At 38.0% G+C, this 24,358-nt stretch overlaps 4 protein-coding genes across 10 annotated transcripts; all 4 read left to right on the top strand.

The window, feature by feature from the left end:
• Nucleotides 1–1,634: 1,634 nt before the first annotated feature.
• On the top strand, nucleotides 1,635–3,002 carry LOC124199521. The gene is made up of 3 exons (XM_046595351.1): nucleotides 1,635–1,737; nucleotides 1,946–2,155; nucleotides 2,251–3,002. Exons 1-3 carry the CDS (start codon nucleotides 1,717–1,719, stop codon nucleotides 2,650–2,652), a joined length of 633 nt encoding a protein of 210 aa, XP_046451307.1. The 5' UTR covers nucleotides 1,635–1,716; the 3' UTR covers nucleotides 2,653–3,002.
• A 341-nt stretch (nucleotides 3,003–3,343) lies between these two features.
• LOC124200530 (esterase FE4-like) lies at nucleotides 3,344–5,205 on the top strand (the record flags this gene model as incomplete). The annotated part of the gene is made up of 8 exons (XM_046596801.1): nucleotides 3,344–3,469; nucleotides 3,524–3,691; nucleotides 3,797–3,965; nucleotides 4,085–4,154; nucleotides 4,328–4,443; nucleotides 4,527–4,726; nucleotides 4,787–4,949; nucleotides 5,024–5,205. Coding segments are annotated over exons 1-8 (1,194 nt in total), but the record flags the coding sequence as incomplete, so codon positions are not given.
• A 2,103-nt stretch (nucleotides 5,206–7,308) lies between these two features.
• Nucleotides 7,309–10,239, top strand: LOC124200911 (venom carboxylesterase-6-like). Its single transcript, XM_046597282.1, has 11 exons — nucleotides 7,309–7,601; nucleotides 7,694–7,831; nucleotides 7,904–8,078; nucleotides 8,170–8,239; nucleotides 8,499–8,614; nucleotides 8,698–8,897; nucleotides 8,986–9,148; nucleotides 9,223–9,398; nucleotides 9,485–9,638; nucleotides 9,745–9,871; nucleotides 9,938–10,239. Exons 1-11 carry the CDS (start codon nucleotides 7,377–7,379, stop codon nucleotides 10,092–10,094), a joined length of 1,701 nt encoding a protein of 566 aa, XP_046453238.1. The 5' UTR covers nucleotides 7,309–7,376; the 3' UTR covers nucleotides 10,095–10,239.
• Nucleotides 10,240–10,441: 202 nt separating this feature from the next.
• On the top strand, nucleotides 10,442–23,916 carry LOC124200909 (venom carboxylesterase-6-like). Of its 7 annotated transcripts, none has more exons than XM_046597278.1 (11): nucleotides 10,442–10,746; nucleotides 12,283–12,429; nucleotides 12,532–12,691; nucleotides 12,757–12,826; nucleotides 12,910–13,025; nucleotides 13,176–13,375; nucleotides 13,461–13,623; nucleotides 13,709–13,884; nucleotides 13,963–14,116; nucleotides 14,196–14,322; nucleotides 14,421–14,908. In XM_046597278.1, exons 1-11 carry the CDS (start codon nucleotides 10,543–10,545, stop codon nucleotides 14,605–14,607), a joined length of 1,704 nt encoding a protein of 567 aa, XP_046453234.1. In that variant the 5' UTR covers nucleotides 10,442–10,542; the 3' UTR covers nucleotides 14,608–14,908. The 7 variants fall into 7 exon arrangements, with proteins under 7 accessions (XP_046453234.1, XP_046453236.1, XP_046453230.1 ...); XM_046597280.1 differs by lacking the exons at nucleotides 12,283–12,429; nucleotides 12,532–12,691; nucleotides 12,757–12,826; ... (5 more) ...; nucleotides 14,196–14,322; nucleotides 14,421–14,908 and adding exons at nucleotides 21,478–21,615; nucleotides 21,699–21,858; nucleotides 21,920–21,989; ... (5 more) ...; nucleotides 23,354–23,480; nucleotides 23,577–23,916 and having other exon boundaries at nucleotides 10,486–10,746; XM_046597274.1 differs by lacking the exons at nucleotides 12,532–12,691; nucleotides 12,757–12,826; nucleotides 12,910–13,025; ... (4 more) ...; nucleotides 14,196–14,322; nucleotides 14,421–14,908 and adding exons at nucleotides 21,699–21,858; nucleotides 21,920–21,989; nucleotides 22,072–22,187; ... (4 more) ...; nucleotides 23,354–23,480; nucleotides 23,577–23,916 and having other exon boundaries at nucleotides 10,487–10,746.
• Nucleotides 23,917–24,358: the final 442 nt, after the last annotated feature.

A 24,358-nucleotide genomic window follows, 5' to 3' on the forward strand; every position in this document is an offset into this window, starting at 1 on the left:
TAGTCGGCTATAGCGTGTATATATGGCAAAATAAGTTCAATCTATACCGCACGTGTAATATAATTTGGTTTTATTCTCATTGAACTGAAACGTTCATCAAAACCACACAACCATATCTTTCAATTGCGCGCTATTCCACGACCACAATGTTACTCGAATATCTAACTCGAAATATATGTATAATGCGCATTAGCATGGCGGGGAAAAGAACGAAGAATGGCATGTCAGATGATACAATCAATCGATTACTGGACTCTATGGGGAATAAACCAGACCACACCAATAACCATTATATTAACAGACCCCTCGATTTTCATGCTATATATTTCATCTGCCGTGGTCAAGGGCCTAGGGTTATATACAGGCCATCACGCATATATATAAAGGCGTTGTCTTATCCGATTTTATTTACTATACACATCATCCTTCTAACAGTGCAGAACAATTTGACATCATCATGAGCATCTATTATGTAATACTGGTGAGTAATATAAATCAAAATTGTCAATAACTGCTAGTTGTTTGACACTCGGCTATTTATTGAATCTATACTGAATGAAACAGACGTTGTGTTCACTTCTGACGAGCCTGACAGCATCTGGAACACAGTCAAACATCCGACAGCAGCAGTCTCAAGAAGATCAGCAAGGATATTTTCAATATTTGAATTCCCCCGCATTCCTTCAGTATGAATTCGGGTTCAATCGCGGAAGTCCCACTCATCAAATATCGCGCCATGAGCAATTCAAAAATGGAAATTTCCGCTCTAAGGTTTATCTATATTTATGATCTACTATTTAAGATCTTACTATCCTTATAGAACATTTATATAGAATTATTTGTGTTATATTACTAAATCACCGTAAATCACGCATCTTCAGTTATATATTCATCATAATTTGATCTTAGGTCGAATGGAGCGATAGTTATGAAGGAATAGGTAGTCATTATTTTGATTACAACCACGGCAGCTCTTCGGCTGAATACACAGCAGCACCCGAATATCATACTCCTAGCTTTATTAAGCCTGCATATGATAGCAAGCCAGCTGCGACACACGACATCACACAAGATACGACTCAGCAGCAGCAGCCAAGTTTCGACACTCTTTTTCGTTTTCCTAATCCTAATAATGCTTCATGAATGATTGATTTAGTTTTCATGATATGTGATTTATTTATACATTTGATAATATTTATAACACATAAACAATTAAAAGGCAAAGTAGGCCTATCGCATGTAATTTATAAGATTGGCGTTATATACGAGATAATATAAAGGAATATATATACAAATGTTTCCATATCGATGAGGTCTATAATATATGTCCCAAGACTTTTTTTTGTCTGATACAGTACATGCAGGTATAGGCCTATTATCCGTTATTATGACATAACGTTGATGGCTACGTATTACAGTAAACGTCATACACTAGATTAATTGGGGTAGGAAAAACCAACCACACTTTACCGTAAATCCATCCATCCATCCATTGTGTCAATCATGAAAATATTATTTGAGGTCTCCTATAATATACATGCACAATGCAGCCGAGAAGTATACTGTACATTGTTTTATTCACTGAGAAGCTCTCTTGAATTCAGAGCTATGTGATGGGCTCCTGTCCATATATAAATATATGAGAGTGGTAGTTTTTCTTACAGTGCATTGCAGTGTCTGAATTCGGAGCGTCATCACGTGCAGCACTATTCAGACATGAATATCCAATACATTTCGGTAAGTTATGCTGGAAATATTGGTTTATTTGCACAGTATGGAAAGGATTATCCGCGATTTTTATACATATAAAAATTTAGTCTAGATATACAATAGATTTTAAAAATTAAATATATAGTTTTTTATTCTTATAATATAGGCCTATGTATAGCTTCGTGCACTCTATGTATGTGTATATTAGTTAAATATTCTGGATATAATTGAAAAGGTTTTCATTTGCGTTGCCGGCTGGACAAGGGTGGTGCTACCTGTAAAGTCGAATGCTATATTAGCTATACCAGCAACAGGACAAATCAATAACTTCCAATACGTCAATATCCCAGCCGAGCATCAGTACGAATTTGCTTTCAATCGTGGCAGTCCCGAACATCAGATTTCGCGCCACCAGCTAGTCAAAGACGGCAACTTCCTAGCCAAGGTATTATGAAACCGCAAAAAAGTTTAACTTTAAATCTTATGTCTTATTATCTTATTACTTCAATATTCATAATAACTTTTCGTATATTATATCAGATCAAGTGGAGCGACACTCACGAAGGTATGGGTAGCAGCTATTTTGATTATAACCATGGCAATCGTGAAAGCATCACTATTAGGGCCAATTATTACGAGCCCATCGCTCATCAGCATCAATACCAACCCGAGTATTACAAATCAGAAGAAACGGCCAGCAACAGCGAATTGGAGCCAGATTATGCAGATTTCGACGATAGAAACGATGAAGTTCAAACTGATGAGCCCGAGTTATTTGATTCCATCAGCAAGCCACCATCATCAGCTCTCGCATCAGCTGTTGTTGCCTCTGCTTTGGTTCAGCAGCTGCCAAAGAAGAATATTGAAACGCTTTTCCGGCTGCCCACTCTCTCCATCGCCCAACATCTACTTAACGTCTACTCCTTAGTAGAGCCTCAATAACCATCATACACAGCACGGGGCGTATTTTTCTGATTGTTACGCGCCCTGAATGATCTCAAGAAATACCGATAGCATTGCACCTTGGAGTTGTTATCTATAGGCCTACAATACGTTTTTTTCATCTAATTTTTATAAATCTATTTGAGGCGTTACAACAGCCGTTATTATACTTTAGGACTTTCCTTAATTTGCATACTTTTTTCTGCAATTTCAACCCTTACTGCTTACGGCAGCGTATATAACTGGTCTCGCTGCTAAAACGGAAAAAAATGATGAATATTGTCTAAGGATTTGATCTTGTTATTATTTTATTTTTTGATCCCATCAATCATTTGTTTGTTTTGCTTATTATTTCCAAGAATAAACACACCCAAAAAAACAGCGATCTAATAGCTTGATTCAAATTTCAACACATAGAAAAACGATAGTAAAACTGGTTTGTGCTATAGAATAACGTGTTATGCAGTTCATGCACACCTCGTCGCTTATTTGTTGTAGGCTATATATAGTATATATGTTGTGTTCGCCGTAAAGATATTCCGCGCAACATTTCCCGACCAGCGAGATTCATCACTCTGCTGCAAAGCCCTACTATCAAATGGAACGCTTTGTCAGTATCTCCCTGATCTTAATTAACTGTTGCTGCTTGATTGAGCCATGCCAAGCGGAATTAATAATACAGTTGCGACCAATGGTGAACATCCCCAAACTTGGTCTACTCCTCGGATCACAGACAAAATCGTCAACTGATAAGGGAATTTACGCTTTCAGAGGCATTCCTTATGCCCAGCCGCCGGTCGGAGAGCTGCGTTTCAAGGTAGGTATTTAAAAATGTAAGTCTTATGTACCTTATATACACAGTATTATATAGAAAACATTTGTATCCATGAATGAAAAGGACCCCATTCCTGTCAAACCATGGGCCGGAGTCTTGAACGCCATCCACGAAGGCTCTCCTTGCGTTCAGCTCGATAGCATTTTATTCAAGATGATTGGAAATGAAGATTGTCTGGTGCTGAATGTCTACACACCAGCAATCGTAAGAAATGAGAATTTTATAAAATCTATAGAAATTCAAAAATTGGCAAGTTCATAAATGATCGAGTCAAATAGTACAAGTTTGAATTTATTTATTATATTACAGGTTACGTCAACTGATGTTGTTTCTTTGCCGGTCATGGTGTGGATTCACGGAGGAGGTTTTACAGTAGGCAATGGAAATTCCGGATCTGTCTCGGATTTATATGGTCCTGGCTACATACTCAATCGTGATGTCGTCTTGGTCACCCTCAATTACCGTTTAGGGGCTTTTGGTAAATGTCAGTAGCACTGAGTGCATGATTATGTTTCTTATATACGGGGCGCGATCCTATATATTTATCACAGATGTATATTTTATATTATAGCTATAATATAGACGTTATACGAACAGGTTTCTTGAGCACAGATGATACTGAAGCCCCAGGGAACTATGGACTTCTCGACCAGTCCTTAGCTCTGAGGTACGTAAAATACGTATAGGCTATTAACGAATAGTTTTCAAATTTGGCGCTAAAACCTTCTCCCTTAAGATAATAAAATCCCATAAATTTATTTACCTTGGCGCAAAATTAACTATAAATAAAAAATAATAGCAGGAAAAAACTTCCAGTTATTGATTTAAATTTTTTGAAAGGTGGGTGAGAGATAACATCCGTTATTTTGGTGGTAATCCTGATTCGGTTACTATTTTTGGGCAAAGCGCCGGTGGCGCCAGTGTAGAGTTCCAAATGCTGTCACCCCATTCTAAAGGTTTTATTTTCACTTTCCTAAATTGATTCAAAACATTCTGAAAATCTAAAATTTCTTTTGTTTTTTAAATATTTTCGCTACAGGGTTGTTCCATAGAGCAATAGCCCAATCCGGGTCCACCAGATGCCCATGGGCGCTGCAGAAAACTGTGGGAGAATACACCCACAGCCTGGCAAGCAATTTGAATTGCCCAACTTCAGACTCTCGGCAATTGCTTCAATGTCTAAGAAGGAGAAGTGCCAGACAAATTATAATGGATAGGAAGAAATACGTAATGCGATTTGTATGTATCAATCTTGTTTTAATGATTATTGCGCGCGCTGACATCAGATTAAACATTTAGGCTTTATGTTTGTGGCCGGTTGCATTTGGACCACGAGTCGATAAGGAACGGACCTCTCCGTTTCTTCCTGATGACCCGGAGAAACTCATAACTCTTGGACAATTCAACAATGTGCCGTTAATCGCTGGACTAACTGAAAGCGAAGGAGGATTATTTGGTGCAAGTAAAAAAATCTATGGGCTGAAATTTATTGCCACATTTTCTTTTGCAAGACTTGATTTTAATTTCTCGTTTAAGCATTGGCATCATTCCCTGGATTCAATCTGAAGGCGTATAAAAGAGATCAGATCAAAAGTATTCGTTACACCTTGGGCATGGAGAAACGCGAGGACGGATATGAAATAGCACAGAAAGCATATCATGAGTATTTTATCAGCAACAATAAGAGAAGTTGCAAAATTCCTACCCAGTATGCAGAGGTAAAAAGTCAGTGATTGCACTTTATAACTATCACGTTTTATATTTACATTCTTTCAAATATTCCTATTCAAAATGAAATGCTGTGTAGTTAACGTCGGATTTTGGTTTCTTCAAACCCATCGACGAATCTGTGAAATTATTGAGCAAATACAGTGCCCATCCAATCTACTACTATCGCTACGGATATCGACACAAACTAGGCTTAGCTAATTTGTTGGAATTGCCTTTTAAGATCGACTTTGGTACGTCATCTATATGAAATAGTGTGGTGTGAAACAACGAGTTCAACTGACGAATTAAAACGGCAAAAATCTGAAACATATCTCCTTTTAATAAATTATTTTACGTTATTATTATTACATTGTATTTTTAAAGGTGTTGTTCATACCGATGAATTATTGCTGATGTTTACAAGCATAGGATCGCCCTTAGCAAAGCATCCGCGCGACATCAAAGTGTCCATCATGTTGGTGGATCTGTGGACGTCATTCGCAACCGATGGGTAATTTTCTTGATATAGTTTTAAGACTTCAGAATCATTTTTTTTTCAATCTTGAAAACGTCGTAGAGTACCGAAGAGCAATCTCGTTCCGGGCAATTGGCTCCCGACCACGGAAAAACAGACCCGCTATCTCCAAATCAACGCCCAAAGTCCTAAACTAGTTAATGATTCGATGCCCTTTGAATCGCAACTCGCCTTCTGGTATGATTTATTAGATTCGTAATCTTTGCATAGGCTACTAAAAGAGGATTGCACGTACCCTTAAACCACCTTAAACGAGGGGAGAGATATTATTGTTATGTTAGTTTTATTAATTATATTATGGCCGAACATATTGTGAATTTTAAACTTGGTTCTTATCATTTTTCAAAAAGTATAAACCAAGTATAAACCAAAAAAAAAAATGCAACGCCATACGAATTGAAACAATTTCCTTATATCAAGACGAATACCAGCAGAATAAATGTTATTTCTGCTCCATTATTCAATCAGCATGGTTCGTTATTCATTCCGACAACAACCGCACCAAAAGCGAGCTATGGCGCGATGCAAAAAATGTAATGGCATAATAAACTTGTTTGTAATATTATAACGTGTTATAGGTTCAATCATCAGCAGCACTCCTCACATGATAACGGTACTATAAAACACATATATTCCGCGTATATAACCTTTCCCAACCATTGAAAATTTGCACCAGCACTTTGCTGCAAAGCTCCACTATTAAATGGAACGCGCTTGATCATGCAGCTTCTTCCTGATTTTAATTAACTTTTATTATTGCTGTTTGATATTGCTGTATGCCAAGCGAAAATGTACAAGTGCGCGCGTATTCGCCCAGATAAATGGGTCAATTCAATATTATGAAATGTGAAAACGTCATTTTATTTTATTGATTAACTAAGGCATAATTTCATCAGGTCAAGTAGAGCAATACTCACGAAAGCGCTGTGGGTGATGGCAGCTATTTTGATTATAAAACCATGGGGAAATATGGTGCTGGTAGCAATATATAGTACATTAAAACCAAGCGTATTATTACGATCCTACTCAGTAACAGTACAAATCAGAAGAAACCGCCAACAGCGAATTGGAGCCAGATTATGCAGATTTCGACGATAAAAACAAAAACGATGAAGTTCAAACTGAACCGGCCGAGTTTTGTCTGTTTCCAAGCCATCAACAGCGCTATTCCAAACCGTCTTTTGATTCGGCTGCTGCAGAAAAATATCTAAACACTTTATTAAAAATGCGTTATGTACTTTTTGGACGACAGTACTTTTTGAATTTGTAAAAAGGACCGCAGCATTATTTCAACCATCTGTCCATCACAACGTCTAACTTTTTTCTAGCTATACAACAAAAAAAAATCAAATAAATATCTATTAGCCTAAGGTCTTGATCTTGTTATTTCTTTTGATCCATCGTCGGCGAGAATATAAAAACACAGCAAAACAAGCGAGCCAACTATACTTATATAAGATGCCAAAAAAATGAAGGCATCAACCGGTTTGTGAAATTAAGGTGTTTATTGGAATCATCCAATCCTATACGTGTCACATAACGGTATTATTCTATGTAGGATATACTCCGCGTATATCATTTCTCGGCCACAAGTGAAATTCATCCCTTGGTGATAGGTAGCTCCACATCAGCTGGCGCTGTCAAATGGAACGCTTATTATTCCGTGTGTGCCTGATCTTGATCCACTGTTGTTGCTGCTGTTTGATGTCATCACTGTGCCAAGCGATAAGACAAGAGCGACCTATCGTGAACCTCCCCAGTCTTGGCCAACTTCGCGGTTTTGTGGCAGTGACGACGACCGGTCGGAAGTTTCACGCTTTCAGAGGCATTCCTTATGCCCTACCGCCAGTTGGAGAGTTACGTTTCAGGGTAGGCAGTTATTCATTTTATTCCCTGAATTCACCTTACGTCTAAACCTCTTGTGATCAAATCTTTTATTATTTTTGTTTTTGTTAATTAAGGACCCCATTCCAGTGAAACCATGGACGGGAGTGTTAAACGCCAACCAAGAAGGATCTCCTTGCGTTCAGATCGATTGCATACTGTTCAAAATTATGGGAAATGAAGATTGTCTGAAGCTGAATGTCTTTACACCAGTCGTAAGAAATGGGGAAAGCTCAGAATCAATGAATAATCTATGTACTAAAAGTGCCAATTATTGAATTGATGAGGTTACGTCAACTGATACTGCTTCATTGCCGGTCATGGTGTGGATTCACGGAGGAGGTTTCACAATGGGCAGTGGGAATTCCGGCGGATACGATGGAAATGCTGGCCCTGCCCCTGGCTACATACTCAATCGAGATGTCGTCTTGGTCACCCTCAATTACCGTCTAGGGGCTTTTGGTAATCAATGCAACTCTGAAGAGAGCGATTCTGTGTCTTCTAGCATGATATGTATATGTTTATTAAAGTTAGACTTTATATATGCGAACAGGTTTCTTGAGCACAGAAGATACTGAAGCCCCAGGGAACTATGGACTTCTCGACCAGTCCTTAGGTCTGAAGTACGTAGAAAACGTATTAACCGGTATTATAGCTGTACTCTTGACCATATTTATTATATATAGCGACATATCCTAGACCTGCTCACATCGCATTTGAATGTAATGGTCTGACTGGGTTTTCAAATATTGGTGCTAAAGCACATTTTCCTCTATTGTAAGAGAATAAGCTCTGAAATTTCACTTGGCACTAAATTAATCAAATTATGAATATAGCATAGGAAATCACTTCTAATAGTAATTGATTCAAATTTTTTGAAAGGTGGGTGAGAGATAACATCCGTTATTTTGGTGGTAATCCTGACTCGGTTACTATTTTTGGGCAAAGCGCCGGTGGCGCCAGTGTAGAGTTCCAAATGCTGTCACCCCATTCAAAAGGTTTTATTTTCACTTTCCTAAATTGATTCAAAACATTCTGAAAATCTAAAATTTCTTTTGTTTTTTAAATATTTTCGCTACAGGGTTGTTCCATAGAGCAATAGCCCAATCCGGGTCCACCAGATGCCCATGGGCGCTGCAGAAAACTGTAGGAGAATACACCAACAGCTTGGCAAGTAATTTGAATTGCCCAACTTCAGACTCTCGGCAATTGCTTCAATGTCTAAGAAGGAGAAGTGCAAGACAAATTATAATGGATAGGAAAAAAAACGTGATGCGGTTTGTATGTATTAATTTTATTTAAGCATAAATTATTCATCGCATTGCTTATGCACGTGTAACATAAAAAAAGGATTATATAAACATCATAGGCTCTATGCGTGTACCCGGTTGCATTTGGACCACGAGTCGATAAGGAACGGACCTCTCCGTTTCTTCCTGATGACCCGGAGAAACTCATAACTCTTGGACAATTCAACAATGTGCCGTTAATCGCTGGACTAACTGAAAGCGAAGGAGGATTATTTGGTGCAAGTAAAAAAATCTATGGGCTGAAATTTATTGCCACATTTTCTTTTGCAAGACTTGATTTTAATTTCTCGTTTAAGCATTGGCATCATTCCCTGGATTCAATCTGAAGGCGTATAAAAGAGATCAGATCAAAAGTATTCGTTACACCTTGGGCATGGAGAAACGCATTGATGGATATGAAATAGCACAGAAAGCATATCATGAGTATTTTAACAATACGAGAAGTTGGCAAATTGCTATCAAATACGGAGAGGTTAAAAGACGGTGCATTATCATAGTCTAGGCTTATTATCAAACATCCTTTCAAATATTTTCATTTTAAATTGTATGCATGTATAGTTAACGTCGGATTTTGGTTTCTTCAAACCCATCGACGAATCTGTGAAATTATGGAGCAAATACAGTGCCCATCCAATCTACTACTATCGCTACGGATACAGACACAAACTAGGCTATGGTGACTTGTTGCAATTGCCGTTTAAGTTCGACTTTGGTACGTATTATTTTTAACACACTTTATTGTATGTAGCCTTAATACATATGCTTAAGGACTTATATTCAAAAAACAAAATAAATAGAGAATATTTTGCAACATTAAGGTGTTGTTCATGGAGACGAATTATTGCTGTTGTTCACGAGCACAGGCTTGCCTTTAGCAAAGCATCCGCACGACATCAAAGTGTCCAACATGTTGGTGGATCTGTGGACGTCATTCGCAACCGATGGGTAATTTTCGTGATAGTTTTAAGACTTCGGAATCATTTTTTTTTTTCAATCTTGAAAATATCGTAGAGTACCGAAGAGCCATCTCGTTCCGGGCGATTGGCTCCCGACCACGGAAAAACAGGCCCGCTATCTCCAAATCAACGCTCATAGTCCTAAACTAGTTAATGATTCGATGCCCTTTGAATCGCAACTCGCCTTTTGGTATGATTTATTAGATTCGTAATCTTTGCATCGTCAACTATAAAAAAAAGGACCGCATTCATAATTTATTTATCCTCAAATGCAATGATGAGAGATGGTTAGATAAAAATAATATACAAGATATTAAACAACTTCGCGAATAAAGACAATTAACTTCCTCATTGAGACACAAGGACCGAAATCAGAAGGATATATTGAATCAATCACGTACAATTGAGTTGTCAGTTATAGCAACTGCTCAAGCTATATAGTAGCTATGGAATGCTTGTGTAGCAGTCTTTATTTATACCCTCGACCATTCGAAAATAAAAACCGATATCTCTGCTTTGGCTTTGGCTTGTTAGAACAGCGTGGACTGTAGCTATAGTTCCTTATCTATTGGCGAAACATTCTATATAGCAGCGTCGTAGTACCTTTAGAAAACAGTCACACATTTGGTGGGACACACATAGTCTAAACACAGTCTGGAAATGAAATCCTGCGCTAGCATTTTGAGTTTGCTGTCTGTCTGTTGTGTGATTTTACAATGCCGAGCGGAACAGGAACCCACCGTGAATATTCCAGCCCTCGGCCAACTTCGAGGATCTCAAATGGTGTCGTTCTCCGGTCGAAAGTTTGACGCTTTCAGAGGCATTCCCTACGCCGAGCCACCCGTTGGAAACCTGCGCTTCAGGGTATATGTTTTAAATTGCCGAATCATCGCATTAAATTTAAAACTGGCTCAAGATTCACGCAGTATTAAAGAATACAGAATTATCCCAGCTAGTCTAACTCAAATAGGCAGTACACATACAGGATCTATAGTTGCCAAGTTATTTGTTAAAATTCGCGCCATGGTTAGCATTCAAGGTCAGATACATTCAAAGAAATGCCCCAAGGGATCATGCAATTCACTAGAATAGCTCAGCTCATATACAGTATACCTTTGCCTTATATAAAAAAAGAAAACGTGAATTTGCAACTTAATGCAAGGTAATTAATTTACCACAATTTTATAGCACTCTGTCAATGTATCCACAGCTTATTATCACGGCTTATCAGTCAAACAGTTCAGTTGTTATCGTTCATCAAAGGACAATGAGATGAAAGTTCTGTTTTGAATACAAATAATCAAAGTTAACGAATATCCCTTGGTTGCTGTTCACATAAAATTTCTTAATCAAAATCCTGGGTCAAAACTTAAAAACAACAAAAAAAAAAAGCAGGGTTGTTAATATCGGTAGCGGAATCGGTACCGATAGTATCGCCGATAGCGGTACTCAGTATCGGATCAGTATCGGCGGTACTTTTAAAAAAAGGGTACCGGAAGGGTATCGAGGTGGTATCGATCGATACTCCGATACCGATACTTCGTCTGTCATTATAGTCTGTCATTATAGTCTATCGTACAACAAAAAATGACGTCGCGAATGTTTGTCTGTGAAACTTTTTTTAAATATCGTGGCCCAGCCTCAAAAAGTGGAAACTCTTTATTCCAGTGCATGAAGTGTCCACCAAATGTTTTAAATAAGGAAGGGAAAGAAGCCCTGTTATCATGCAGTGATGTGTCGAGAAATAATCTTAAAAAACATTTGAAGGTATCTGTCAGTATTTGTATATTAAAATCCAAAACTACTAATGATCTCAGATGCCTTGATTCTTCTTTCCCCTACATCCGTAAATTATTTATTCAGTTGAATACTGGTTTGCCATCAAGCGCCGCAGTAGAGCGTCTTTTTTCTCTTGGTGGAAGAGTCTTAACTCCGATGCGTACTCAACTAAGTGACCAACGTTTTGAATCGCTGGTTTTTCTTAGATCAAATGCTTCCCTTTTCAAGATCTAGTTGTAATCTATAATTGGCATTCACATGATAAAATATATTGCTTGAAATTTGTAATTTTACGAGTCTAAATTTGTCCGGAAAGTATCGGTATCGGTATCGGTATCGGTATCGCGATACTTTCGAAAACCAGTATCTGTAGCGGTATCGCCGATAGGGAAAATGCCGAGTAGCGGTAACGATATCGCCGGTATTATTTAAAAGTATCGTTAACAACCCTGGTCAAAAGACAACAGCCATATGTCAATCAAATGAATAAATAATATTATGGAAACTTTGAAACATTATTATAATATAGCACGCTATTAGTATTACTAACTATACTTGTTCTTTGTTCGGAATATTAATCTTTTTTTAAAAAAAACTTTATTTTATCGTATATATTTATAGGAGCCACTCCCAGCTAAACCTTGGACAGGACGTGTGTTGGATGCAACCAATAAGGAAGGACCCACGTGTCTTCAAAATGACTTGCTCTCCAAGGTTGTCACCATTGGACAAGAAGATTGCCTGGTGCTAAATGTCTACACTCCTAACGTAAATAATGAATGCCGGGAGATACTATATATAAACTGATTTTCAAAAACCCAATATCGAGTCATTGTAACGGGGATATTCTTACCTATTTCTGATGCATAGATTAACCCAATTGAAAAAGCCTTGCCGGTCATGGTCTGGATCCACGGTGGAGGTTTTACTACGGGCAGCGGAAATTTCGAAACGGATTTTTATGGTCCTGGTTACATTCTCGATCGAGACGTCGTCCTTGTGACCTTCAATTACCGTTTAGGACTTTTTGGTAAATCAATCCACTCCAATAATAAATCAATCAATTTCACCAAAAATAAAAAAATAAAAAATCAGGTTTCTTGAGTACGGAAGACAAGGAAGCCCCTGGAAATTATGCGCTCATGGATCAGTCGCTGGCAATTAAGTATCAAATCAGATTTTTCAATTCTAATTTCATTTTTCAATTCAAAAATTTTTATTTGTGGAATTATACTACTTATTGTTCAGGTGGGTGAAAGAACACATCGCCAATTTTGGAGGCAATCCAGACTCGATTACCATTTTTGGAGAAAGCGCTGGCAGCGCCAGCGTAGAGTTCCAAATACTGTCACCACATTCCAAAGGCAAGATAATTGAAAACTTATTTTATGATCTAATATGAAATTTTGTAGTAATGTAATGTACAATTTTCCCCATCCATTACATAATAGGCCTATAACCATCCATATAACACTAATTGAATGCTAGAATTTTATTGATTTTGATATGTATAGGATTATTCCATCGCGCTATTGCCCAATCTGGAGCCACCGGCTGTCCTTGGGCATTACACAGAAGTGTTGGAGAATATACTCGCCTTCTGGCCGAAGATTTGAATTGCCCAACATCAAACTCTCGGGAGTTACTGGCCTGCCTGAGAAATATAGACGCTAAACAAATTATGGAATCCAGAAAAAAGCTGATGATTCCAATCGTAATAAAAATAAGAATTACATTTTTACATTGATGTACTAATGCGCATTGAAAAACTAAAATGTCTTCACTTATTTAAATTCAAGTCATTTGGGTTGTACCCCGTCGCTTTCGGACCGCGCGTCGACTCCGAGCGAGAGTTCCCGTTCCTTCCGGATAGCCCGGAAGTACTTGTGTCACGCAAACAGTTCAATCACGTGCCAATTATTGCTGGTCTGACTAAAGATGAAGGGGGCCTTTTTGCTGCAAGTATAAATTTTATTTATTGCCTAGTTTCATTTAGTAGGCCTATAGACTCAAAAATAATTTTGATCATTGTTCAAATGTCAATAAGGTCTGGCTGGCCCTTACGGCGAAAATTTGGAACTGCTGAAAAAAGATCCCGTTGATGCCGTGCTTTACGCAATCGGCATGGAAAAGCACAAGAACGGACTTGAAATCGCTCAGAAGGCCCACGATCACTATTTCGTCAGCAAGGAAAATAACGACATGATAACACAATACGGAGAGGTCTAAAATATTATACAACAAATTCTTACGTGTTACTAATTTTACCAAATTTTCCTAATTTAAAAATAAAAATGAAAGTTGACGTCTGACATCGGTTTCTTCAAATGCGTCGATGACTCCGTTAAATTACTGCGCCAGTACAGCGACCAGCCCGTTTACTACTACCACTACGCTCACAAGGGCCAGAATAACCTTGCTAAAATTTTCAATGCGCCTCCGGAGTTGGATTTTGGTGAATTGAATCGCATATTAAAATAACTGTGTCCAGTCTGATGATGAGCTGACGATAAATTTTTTACATTATTGTTCAGGTGTTGCCCACGGCGATGAGCTCTTGTTGATGTTCACCAGCAATTTGAACCCACCAATGACCGATGCCAATGACATTAAAGCCTCGAAAATGCTGCTCGATTTGTGGACATCGTTTGCATCGAACGGGTAAGCTATGCATTTGATTCTTCCGATTGTTTTTCATTCAAATGATTCAGCGTCTTGTGTTTAATTATTTTCATTTTGTCGCATATTTGCATTCATAGAGTACCGCAAAGTGAGGAAATTATGGGCCATTGGCTTCCGACGACTCATCAACAGCCCCGCTATCTCCAAATCGACTTGGAGAGTCCATCTCTAATCAACGGCGAGATGCCGTTCCATTCAAAACTCGACTTTTGGCGCTCTTTATTGGGTCCCTACTCTGACGCCCCAGTCAAAGAAGAATTGTAATCATCAATTCCGAAGGGAGCTGATGTGCGTCTCAATGCACGAAACTTTAATTGCCTTTATAGCATTATTATGCCATATACTAGACTAATCGAATGAAGAGAGTCATACTGATTTTTTTGTGCCTGTGGCATTATTGTTACGTCAGATACAGGGGAGAGTTGTACCTACTATAGTCGCCTATCTTTTTTGTATGAAATCATGTTTTTGCAATTTTTTAATATTATTATTAAAAATCCCAACTCGTTCACTCCTTCTTACCATCAATAGACTGTTTTTTGTACGCCGCTCGCCCAGCAGTATACTTTAAAGCAATCGAAAATGAAAAGAGCTTTAGCTATTCGGCTGTTGTTTTGACTGCTGCAGGACGCGGGTTATAGTTCCTTATTAATAGTGAACCATTCTAGACAAAGTGGAAAAGACTATAAAGAGACGGACACACAACCTGCTGTGGGATAGTCCATAAAACAGTCTTGGAATGAAATCCCGCGCTAGCATTTGGTGTTTGCTGTCCGTCTGTTGTGTGATTTTACAATGTCAAGCGAACGATCAGGAACCCACGGTGAATATTCCAGCCCTTGGAGGACTTCGAGGATCTCAAATGTTGTCGTCCTCCGGTCGGAAGTTTGACGCTTTCAGAAGCATTTCAGAAGCAAGCCACCAGTTGGAAACCTGCGCTTCAGGGTAAGTTTATAATTTACTGAATTATCGCATTGAATTTTTGAAATTCATTTTTGTAAGATTCACGGTAGAAAATGTCAAATGATCCTAGTTGAACTTAATTATAGTTGGCTTAATTTCAAGAAAAATGAGAGTGCAACTGAAACGCACAAGGATTTAATTACAGCAGCATCCATTCAAAATGCTGTCGCTAAATTATCTTCCAGCTTATCTGTCAAACAACTCACTTGTTTATGAGCAATGGACCATTGAGATATCGAAATGAAAGTTCTGTTTTTGAAAACAAAACATGCACGTCGAAATATTTCAGATAAAGGGCGTCGTTGTCGTGATGTCGTCCAGCAGTTTTAAGTAATCGGTCTGGGCTTTTGACGATTTGAAATCTCCCGCCAATTTAAGACCAAAAAACGTTTGCGTCGATATTGGGATCGGTCCAATATTCCTCAGCGCAAAAGGCGAATGAAATGCGGGATGATGGGAAACTGGCGCTGTTCTGACAGAGCAAAGTGCCTTTATTTGCGCACTCATTCAGTTGGGTTGAATGCCTTGTTCCGTCGTGTTGAATGAAAGTGTGCTACATAAGTTGGGTGCTGGCTCTATACGGGCTAGTCGAATATCTTCAGTGATCATAACGCATGGTTTCCGCCTGAATCTACTATGTTGTCCTTGTCGTGATACACCGCCGGGTGCATCATATGGGCAACCTCTTGAGAAGTGCGTCTATGTGAGGGATATTTGTGCTAGATTCAGATCTGTATATCCTGGCTAGAATTGGGTATTGGCATCCCCAGTGTATCCACCCAACATTGTTGTTAAAAGTGTTGTATTAACTATAACATATGTTATATCAACACTTAGTACGCACACACACAGCGGCGGATGCTCTCTCTCCTCGCTATTTCAAAACAAAAAAGAAGGAGGTTTTTATTTAGTGTGTTGGCCCTGCCACGCACTTAATGAATTACGCAAGTAATTCAAATTGCGTTGTTTTATGTGTAGAAATTGTACGAGTTTGCGAATAATATTGAAACTTTTGTCTGTAGCTGTCAGGAAGTTCAATAACACATTTTCTCCGCAATTCGGACGGGGAAATCGCCATCATACTGACCACCCTTTTCGTCACACGTTACTTTTTAGTTTTTGTTTACCTAAAGCGGAGTTTAATTTTTTTTAAAACTCTGCCTCAAGAGTTGGGACATCGATTTTTTCTTTTGCATTACGAACATTTAGTCATTCAGTAGGCTACTTGACTTATATTAATGATTGATTCCAGACCGAAATAATTGCGGTGAGATCGCGTCCGCTAAGCGCTAATTAAATGGAATAAATGCCTCCCTTCAAAATTTTTTCGCCGCCTACTTTGTTTTCTTTTGGCTTCTCGTCCGAGATATAAACTATAAATTTAAATTTCCCCCCAAAATTCTACGTTTTCTTTTTTCAATCAACTTTGGAGCCACCTAGCGTTCAAGGCTTAAACCTATTAAAACGCCACTGGGTGTCGGCCTTCGAGATTTTTTATGTGCGTGGGCCGAACCGTTGGTGGGTTGCCAAGTTCAAAAAATGATGAAAATGATGTTTACCTTTAACTTTTATCGATCAGGTGATCACCTTTCTCCAATAACATTTTATTTCTTTGCTGTTCAATGCGACATTATCATGCCATTCATTATGTAAACAAATACAATAAAATATTCGAATTAAAAAAAAAAATATCCTTATGGGTGGTTACTGGTTAGCAGTTAGCTTTAAAGCACGGACATTCAACTCTTCCAAAATGTATCGTTCCATTGTCCACAATTCAGCCAACGGTTCTTCCTCACGGAGGATAACAATTAACAAATTACGCATGTCATTCAGACAGTACAAAAAACGAAGTAATTTAAATTGCGTTGTTTTATGTTTAGAAATTGTACGAATTTTCGAATAATATTGAAACTTTTGTCTGTAGCAGTCAGGAAGTTGAATAACACATTTTCTCCGCAATTTGGACGGGAAAATCGCCATCATACTGACCACCCTTTTCGTTGTAATCAATTCCGAGGGGAGCTGATGTGCGTCTCAATAATGCACGAAACTTTGCTTGCCTTTATAGCATTATTATCCCAAATGCTAGAGTCAAAATGCTGTCACTATCTTCCAGCTAAACTATCAAACAACTCACTTGCTTATGATTATAGGCAAAGGGCCATTGAGATATCGAAATGAAAGTACTGTTTTTGAAAACAAAACACGTTCCCGTTGCTCGCGATTACACAACCCTTGACACAACCAGAGATTTCTTTTTTGTCCGTGCACGCGCATGGTTTGATGAACCGTGGTAACTCGGTTATAACACTAAAGAATAAGAAAATCAAAATTCATTCAATCATTTTTATTTTATTTTTCGATTATCGTTAAATAATAATATAACTAAATTATGTTAGTAACTTATAGTATGAATGGAATAATAAAAATATCAACCAACTGTTTGACAGTCCATCCATTTTTCAATTCCGAGGGGAGCTTTACACGTTGCAATGTATACGAAACTTGGACTGCCATGTAGCTATTATCCCATATGCATATAAGGCCGTATAAGGCTAATCGAATGGAAAGTCTTACTGATTTTGTGATTTTTTTTTTATTTTTATATGTGTCATTGTGACGTCAAATCAATCTCTTCATACTTCATGGCTGTTTGTCTTGTGACGTATTATTAAACGTATGTAAGAAATTACGGCTATAGTGTTTATAATTATTAAATTCTGTCAGTGTTATGTTTTAAACTCAAATTAAAGTTATTCATCCCTACAAAGCATTATTAGAAAAGAAAATTGCCATTAAAAATATAAGGGAATAAAAGTGCGCGGTTTTTTTTAAAAAGGGCGTTGAGAGTTGACCGTCAGTTCCTATTTTTTTTTTTTTTTACAAAACCAACATTGAGACCAGATTTTTTCTTACCCGTTTTCTGGGGATTTTAATTAGGGGGCGTTTTATCGTCTTGACTGGTGTCTAGCCAGGGTTTGGTTCGAATACCATCAAGGATTCTTTCTTGGTTTCTTCCTAATAAATAACGCTATATTTAGCCTTTATTTTTTGGGACAAAACAAGACAGACGAAAAGTCTAAGGACATTTGTTTAGCAATGGTCTGTTTTACGTCGGCTGTACAAAACATTTTCTAGTATTCGGCCATCTGCAGGAGACGAGTTTTTAGCGAGTACTACATGGTTTTTATTAAAAATCGACCTTATACTATCAACAGACTGTTTTTGTACACCACTTGTGCAGCAGTATACTTTGGAGCAATCGAAAATGAAAACAGCTTTATTCGGCTGTTGTTTTGACTGCTGGTTAGGACTACGCGGGATGTAGTTCCTTATTAGTGAACCATTCGAGACAAAGTGGAAAAGCGGACAAGACTATATAAAGAGACACAACCTGTGGAAAAGTCTATATACAGTCTAGAAATGAAAGCCTGTAGCATTGTGAGTTTGCTGTCTGTCTGCTGTGTGATTTTACAATGCCGAGCGGATCAGCAGGAACCCACGGTGAATATTCCAGCCCTCGGCCAACTTCGAGGATCTCAAATGGTGTCATCATCCGGTCGGAAGTTTGACGCTTTCAGAACTATTCCCTACGCCGAGCCACCAGTTGGAAACCTGCGCTTCAGGGTATGTTCATGTTGTTTTTTAACCTTCTCTCTACTTCTGAGAATGTTTTCTTTCAATGTTGCTTCAACGTATTGTGTGATACGTATGTCAACGTTTGTTCTCCCCCCTTTTCTTGAGTCGAGACTAGTGTCGTCTTGCTTGCTACTCACTCACTCTCTTTTGTCTCAACAAAGAATGCAGTTCATTCTTTCTTAGCACCAAAGTGTTTCAACTAAACTAAAAGGTATTGCACCATAGTTTCTAATCTCAACAGGTTATGGGCCCAGAGATTGACGTTTATTTACCACTGTCGTATTTATAATCTGTACAAGTTCCCCAGTTGAACGGAATACTCAATGACACCATTGAATGCCCAAGTTGGACGGAATACTCAATGCACCATTGAATGCCCAGTACACATTCTGGATGACAACAAATGCCCCTACATTTAATGTCGAGGGAAGATCAACAGAGCAAACACACCCACACTTGCTGTGCTATATGGTGACCGAAAAAGAGTCAAACGTCCCAAGTTGAAGAAAAAGCTAAACGAATTAAAAACAGAGTCAACGTGTACGCACTTTTACAATCTACTGAACAAACAAGAAAGAAAAATGATAGCCAAAATTTTACTTGCTGAATCCATGTTTGATCATCGCGATTCGCGAATCTCAAGAGTAGGCCTAATCAGGACGTGAAATGGCTCTGTTTATTGCAGCACAAACGTCGACGTCCTCACAACTCACATTCGCAAGACTTAGCCTATGTTCTTTCTCTGGTTTAAATAATCATGTTCTTGCCAATTGTCACGAGCGTAAACGCGAACAAGGTGAATTTCACGAATCTCAGCATGTAACAAACGCAAACCAAGTTCAAAAACCAAGAAATCTAAAGTAAAAATTGGATTTAGTCTAAATCAAACATTGAATTATCGTTTCTCACGCTCCGTTCAGTTTAAGGGGTTGTGTTGTTTTTTAACCTTCTCTCTACTTCTGAGAATGTTTTCTTTCAATGTTGCTTCAACGTATTGTGTGATACGTATGTCAACGTTTGTTCTCCCCCCTTTTCTTGAGTCGAGACTAGTGTCGTCTTGCTTGCTACTCACTCACTCTCTTTTGTCTCAACAAAGAATGCAGTTCATTCTTTCTTAGCACCAAAGTGTTTCAACTAAACTAAAAGGTATTGCACCATAGTTTCTAATCTCAACAGTTCATAATTTGCTGAATCCTTGCATTGGATTTTAAAGAATACATAAAGTTTTGATCAGCGGGTAACCGCAACGGTCTGCTTGCTATTTTGATTGTCGGTGCAAGTATAATTTCCCATGCAGGTCCATTGAAGCGTCCATCAGTGTGTTCGTGAAATTTTATGGTAGCCCCTCAGGGTCAGAGAAATTCGAGGAAGTGTTGCCCAAGGGATATAATAATTTGGCATTGCCCTTCTAAGAAAAATGAGATTGAGTGCGACTTAAACGCGCGCTAGGATTTAAATTGAACGCGCCCTAAGATTTAAATTAACCGCGCTCAAAAGCTGTCACTATCCAGCATATCAGTCAAACGAATCGCTTGTTTTCGTTCAGAGGGTCATTGATCAGATGCTAAAAGTTTTGTTTTGAAAACAGAACACGTTCAAAGTTCACGTTGCTTGCGATTACAAAACCAGAGATTTCTTTTTGAACGTGCACGTGCATAGTTTGATAAGCCATAACCCATAAGAAGAAAATCAAAATTCATTCAACATCTTTTTTTAATTAAAGAAAATATTTTTTTTTGTTGAGGTAGAATTTCGATTATTATCGGTTGTAATCATAGAATTAAATAGTATTTAATTCTATGATTACTATGATTACTAACATAATTTTGTTTGTATTTAATAAATACAAACAAAATTATGTTTTGAATTAGTGTGCAGATGGAATATACTAATAAACATCAACCAAATGTTTGATAGAGTTCACGAATTTTTATTTTTGTCAGAGCCGTATAATTCAAAAATTATAATTACGTAGTTGGTAGTATGGAGATTTTTATTTAGTTTGATAGATGCAATTGCGCATTGCGCGTGACTGTAAGATCGTGAATTGCATTTTTTTTTGGGGGGGGGGGGATGATGAAACGACTTTTGTGATCTTAGATTATGTGTCGTCATCTGGTAGAATTAATTCACGCTTCTTATATTTTTAGGCATTCCTCCTATGGTCTTATTCGTTGAAGAGGTTCGTTTCAAGGTCAGCTGACACATGTTTTAATGGAGATTGACAATTTTTTTACATGCTTATAAAGCACACGATGCGTCAAGCGTAAAATGCAGAGATAATCAACCAAAGGCGGAACTGAAACCTATTAGCTAAATAGCCTCACGCACTCTACAGATTTTATTTCTTGAGAAATTTTCAACAACCAGGACACAACAATTTGCCCACCTGTGACCTAACCCGGTCAAAGTACAACATACAGCATACAGCTTTTTCGTTTAAATGGATTAGATCTAATAGAATGTGGATCATAGGGTACTAACTATTTGTTCTACATTCGAATTCATTTTTTAAATATCATTTTTCAGGACCCAATTCCGGCTCAACCTTGGACAGGGGTGTTGGATGCAACCAAGGAAGGTCCGGCATGTTTTCAAAATGACTTGCTCTCCGGTATCACTGCTGGACAAGAAGATTGCCTGGTGCTAAACGTCTACACTCATAACGTAAATAATGAATATAAACCCCGCTTTAAACCCAATATCGAGTCATTGTAACGGGGATATTCTTACCTATTTCTGATGCATAGAGTAATGCAATTGAAAATGCCTTGCCAGTCATGGTATGGATTCATGGCGGAGGCTTTACTGCAGGAAGTGGAAATTCGGAAACAGATTTTTATGGTCCTGGCCACATTCTCGATCGAGACGTCGTTCTTGTGACGATCAATTACCGTTTAGGACCTTTTGGTAATTCAATCAACTTCAATAATAACTCAATCAATTCACCGACAATTTAAAAAAAATTCAGGTTTCTTGAGCACGGAAGATAAGGAAGCCCCTGGAAATTATGGGCTCATCGATCAGTCGCTGGCAATCAAGTATCAAATCAGATTTTAAAATCTAACCTTTTTTAATTTTTGAATTCCGTAATTTTCATTTGTTGAAATGCTTAATCTTCAGGTGGGTTAAAGATCACATTGCTAATTTCGGAGGCAATCCAGACTCGATTACCATTTTCGGAGAGAGCGCTGGCGGTGCAAGCGTCCAGTTCCAAGTACTGTCACCACATTCAAAAGGCAAAATTATTGTTAAAATGATTGTCTTCAAATTTTTTGCTGCGATATTTTATCGCCATATATTGGCATAACCGTACATAACTTCAATTTTAATGATTTATTGTTAATTATTCATTGGAAATATTAGCTTATATTTTTGAATATTTTTTATCTGATTTTTAGGATTGTTCCATCGCGCTATCGCCCAATCTGGAGCCACCGGTTGTCCTTGGGCAATACAACACAGTGTTGGAGAATATACTCGCATTCTGGCAGAAGATTTGAATTGCCCAACATCAAACTCTCGGGAGTTGCTTGCCTGTCTGAGAAATACGGACGCTAAACAAATTATGGAATCTAGAAAAAAGCTAATGATCCCAATCGTAATAAAAATAATAATTTATTTATTTATTTATTTTTTAACATTTCACGAGTTGCATTTTTAAATAAAATTTATTACAATTTGAAATAAAGGCATTGGGTTTGTACCCCGTCGCTTTCGGACCGCGCATCGACTCCGAGCGAGACTCGCCATTCCTTCCGAACAGTCCGAAAAACCTGATGTCAAGCAAACAGTTCAATCACGTGCCAATTATTGCTGGTCTCACTAAAGATGAAGGGGGTCTTTTTGCTGCAAGTACTAACTTTTTTTTTATTTTTGTAAAGAAAATTATTATATTTTCAGTTACGTTCATAACAATTTGATGACTTGTCAATAAAGGTCTGGCTACCGACGGGGGCCAACTTTTGGAATTGTTCAAAAAGGATCCCGTTACTGGTGTGCTTTATGCGATTGGCATGGAAAAGCACAAGGATGGACTTGAAATCGCTCAGAAGGCCCACGATCACTATTTCGTCAGCAAGGAAAATAACGACATGGTGACGCAATACGGAGAGGTCTGAACTGACAACAAATTCTTACGCTAAGAATTTGACTAATTTTATTTCATTGAATCAAAGCTATCATCGGATATCGGTTTCTTTAAATGCGTCGACGACTCCGTTAAATTACTGCGCCAGTACAGCGACCACCCCGTGTACTACTACCACTATGCTCATCACGGTCAGAATTCCCTTGTTAAAATGTTTAATGGCCCTTCGGATATGGATTTCGGTAACTTGATTCAAATATTAAATTAAATTAAATTTGAGATGCAGACTAATTAATCTCTAAATGTCTATGATAGGCGCTAGCCACGGCGACGAACTCTTGTTGATGTTTAATAGCAAAATGATTGCTCCGATGACCGATCCCAATGACATGAAAGTCTCAAAGATGCTCCTCGATTTGTGGACATCGTTTGCATCGAACGGGTAAGCTATGCATTTGATTCTTCCGATTGTTTTTAATTCAAATGATTGCGTCTTGTGTTTAATTATTTGCATTCTGTCGCATATTTGCATTCATAGAGTACCGCAAAGTGAGGAAGTGATGGGCCATTGGCTTCCGACGACTCACCAACAGCCACGCTACCTCCAAATGGACTTGGAGAGTCCATCTCTAATCAACGGCGAGATGCCGTTTCATTCAAAACTCGACTTTTGGCGCTCTTTATTGGGTCCCTACTCTAACGCCCCATCAGTCAAAGAAGAATTGTAATGGATGTCCGAGTGGAGCTGTGATGCCTGTTAACGCACGATAGGCCTACTTTTACTGCCTTTATTAATAAGCATGCAGTTATTATCCCATTATTTTTCGAATGTAGACAAAAAGAAAAATGATTGGTAATAAATTAGTAGTTGGCAAATATGTTGCACGCAGAATTCGATGTATACGTAATATCAATAACAGAAAATTCTGCAATACTTTGCAAATAATTATTTAAATAACGAATCGAGAGGCAAAAAAATCTGAAACGGTCCCCCCGACCGTTCGTCCACTAAAACAAAATAACAAATACAACCAGTGTTATAACGTGTTCTAATGACGGAGGGAGAGAATAAACATCAGTAAATCGTCAATCGCGTCATCACGACACAAATTAAAACAATATTGTATCAAGTAGGCAAGGTGTTTTGGCTGATCATGGCGATGAATTTATGCCGCTGTTCACAAACAACAAAATTCACATTTTTTTTTAAATATTTAATTGACATAAAAATGGTGTCCAAGATGATATAATAGATTTTCAGATAATGAATTTGTACTTTCTTTAATAATAGTAAAATTATTTATATCTTTTTCAGTTTAA

This window comes from Daphnia pulex, chromosome 8, assembly GCF_021134715.1.
Source record: "Daphnia pulex isolate KAP4 chromosome 8, ASM2113471v1".
Lineage (NCBI taxonomy): Eukaryota > Metazoa > Arthropoda > Branchiopoda > Diplostraca > Daphniidae > Daphnia > Daphnia pulex.

Bases quoted from the DNA above. Each gene is read 5' to 3' on its own strand.
- LOC124200909 (XM_046597274.1), top strand. From the start codon at position 10,543: ATGAAATCCTGCGCTAGCATTTTGAGTTTGCTGTCTGTCTGTTGTGTG. The intron at 21,859-21,919 runs GTAATTCAATCA...AAAAAAATTCAG, and splicing joins TTACCGTTTAGGACCTTTTG to GTTTCTTGAGCACGGAAGAT. The intron at 23,064-23,126 runs GTCTGAACTGAC...ATTGAATCAAAG, and splicing joins TGGTGACGCAATACGGAGAG to CTATCATCGGATATCGGTTT.
- LOC124200911 (XM_046597282.1), top strand. From the start codon at position 7,377: ATGGAACGCTTATTATTCCGTGTGTGCCTGATCTTGATCCACTGTTGT. The intron at 7,832-7,903 runs GTAAGAAATGGG...TGAATTGATGAG, and splicing joins TGAATGTCTTTACACCAGTC to GTTACGTCAACTGATACTGC. The intron at 8,898-8,985 runs GTATGTATTAAT...TAAACATCATAG, and splicing joins AAAAAAACGTGATGCGGTTT to GCTCTATGCGTGTACCCGGT.
- LOC124199521 (XM_046595351.1), top strand. From the start codon at position 1,717: ATGAATATCCAATACATTTCG. The intron at 1,738-1,945 runs GTAAGTTATGCT...ATAATTGAAAAG, and splicing joins TGAATATCCAATACATTTCG to GTTTTCATTTGCGTTGCCGG. The intron at 2,156-2,250 runs GTATTATGAAAC...ATATTATATCAG, and splicing joins ACGGCAACTTCCTAGCCAAG to ATCAAGTGGAGCGACACTCA.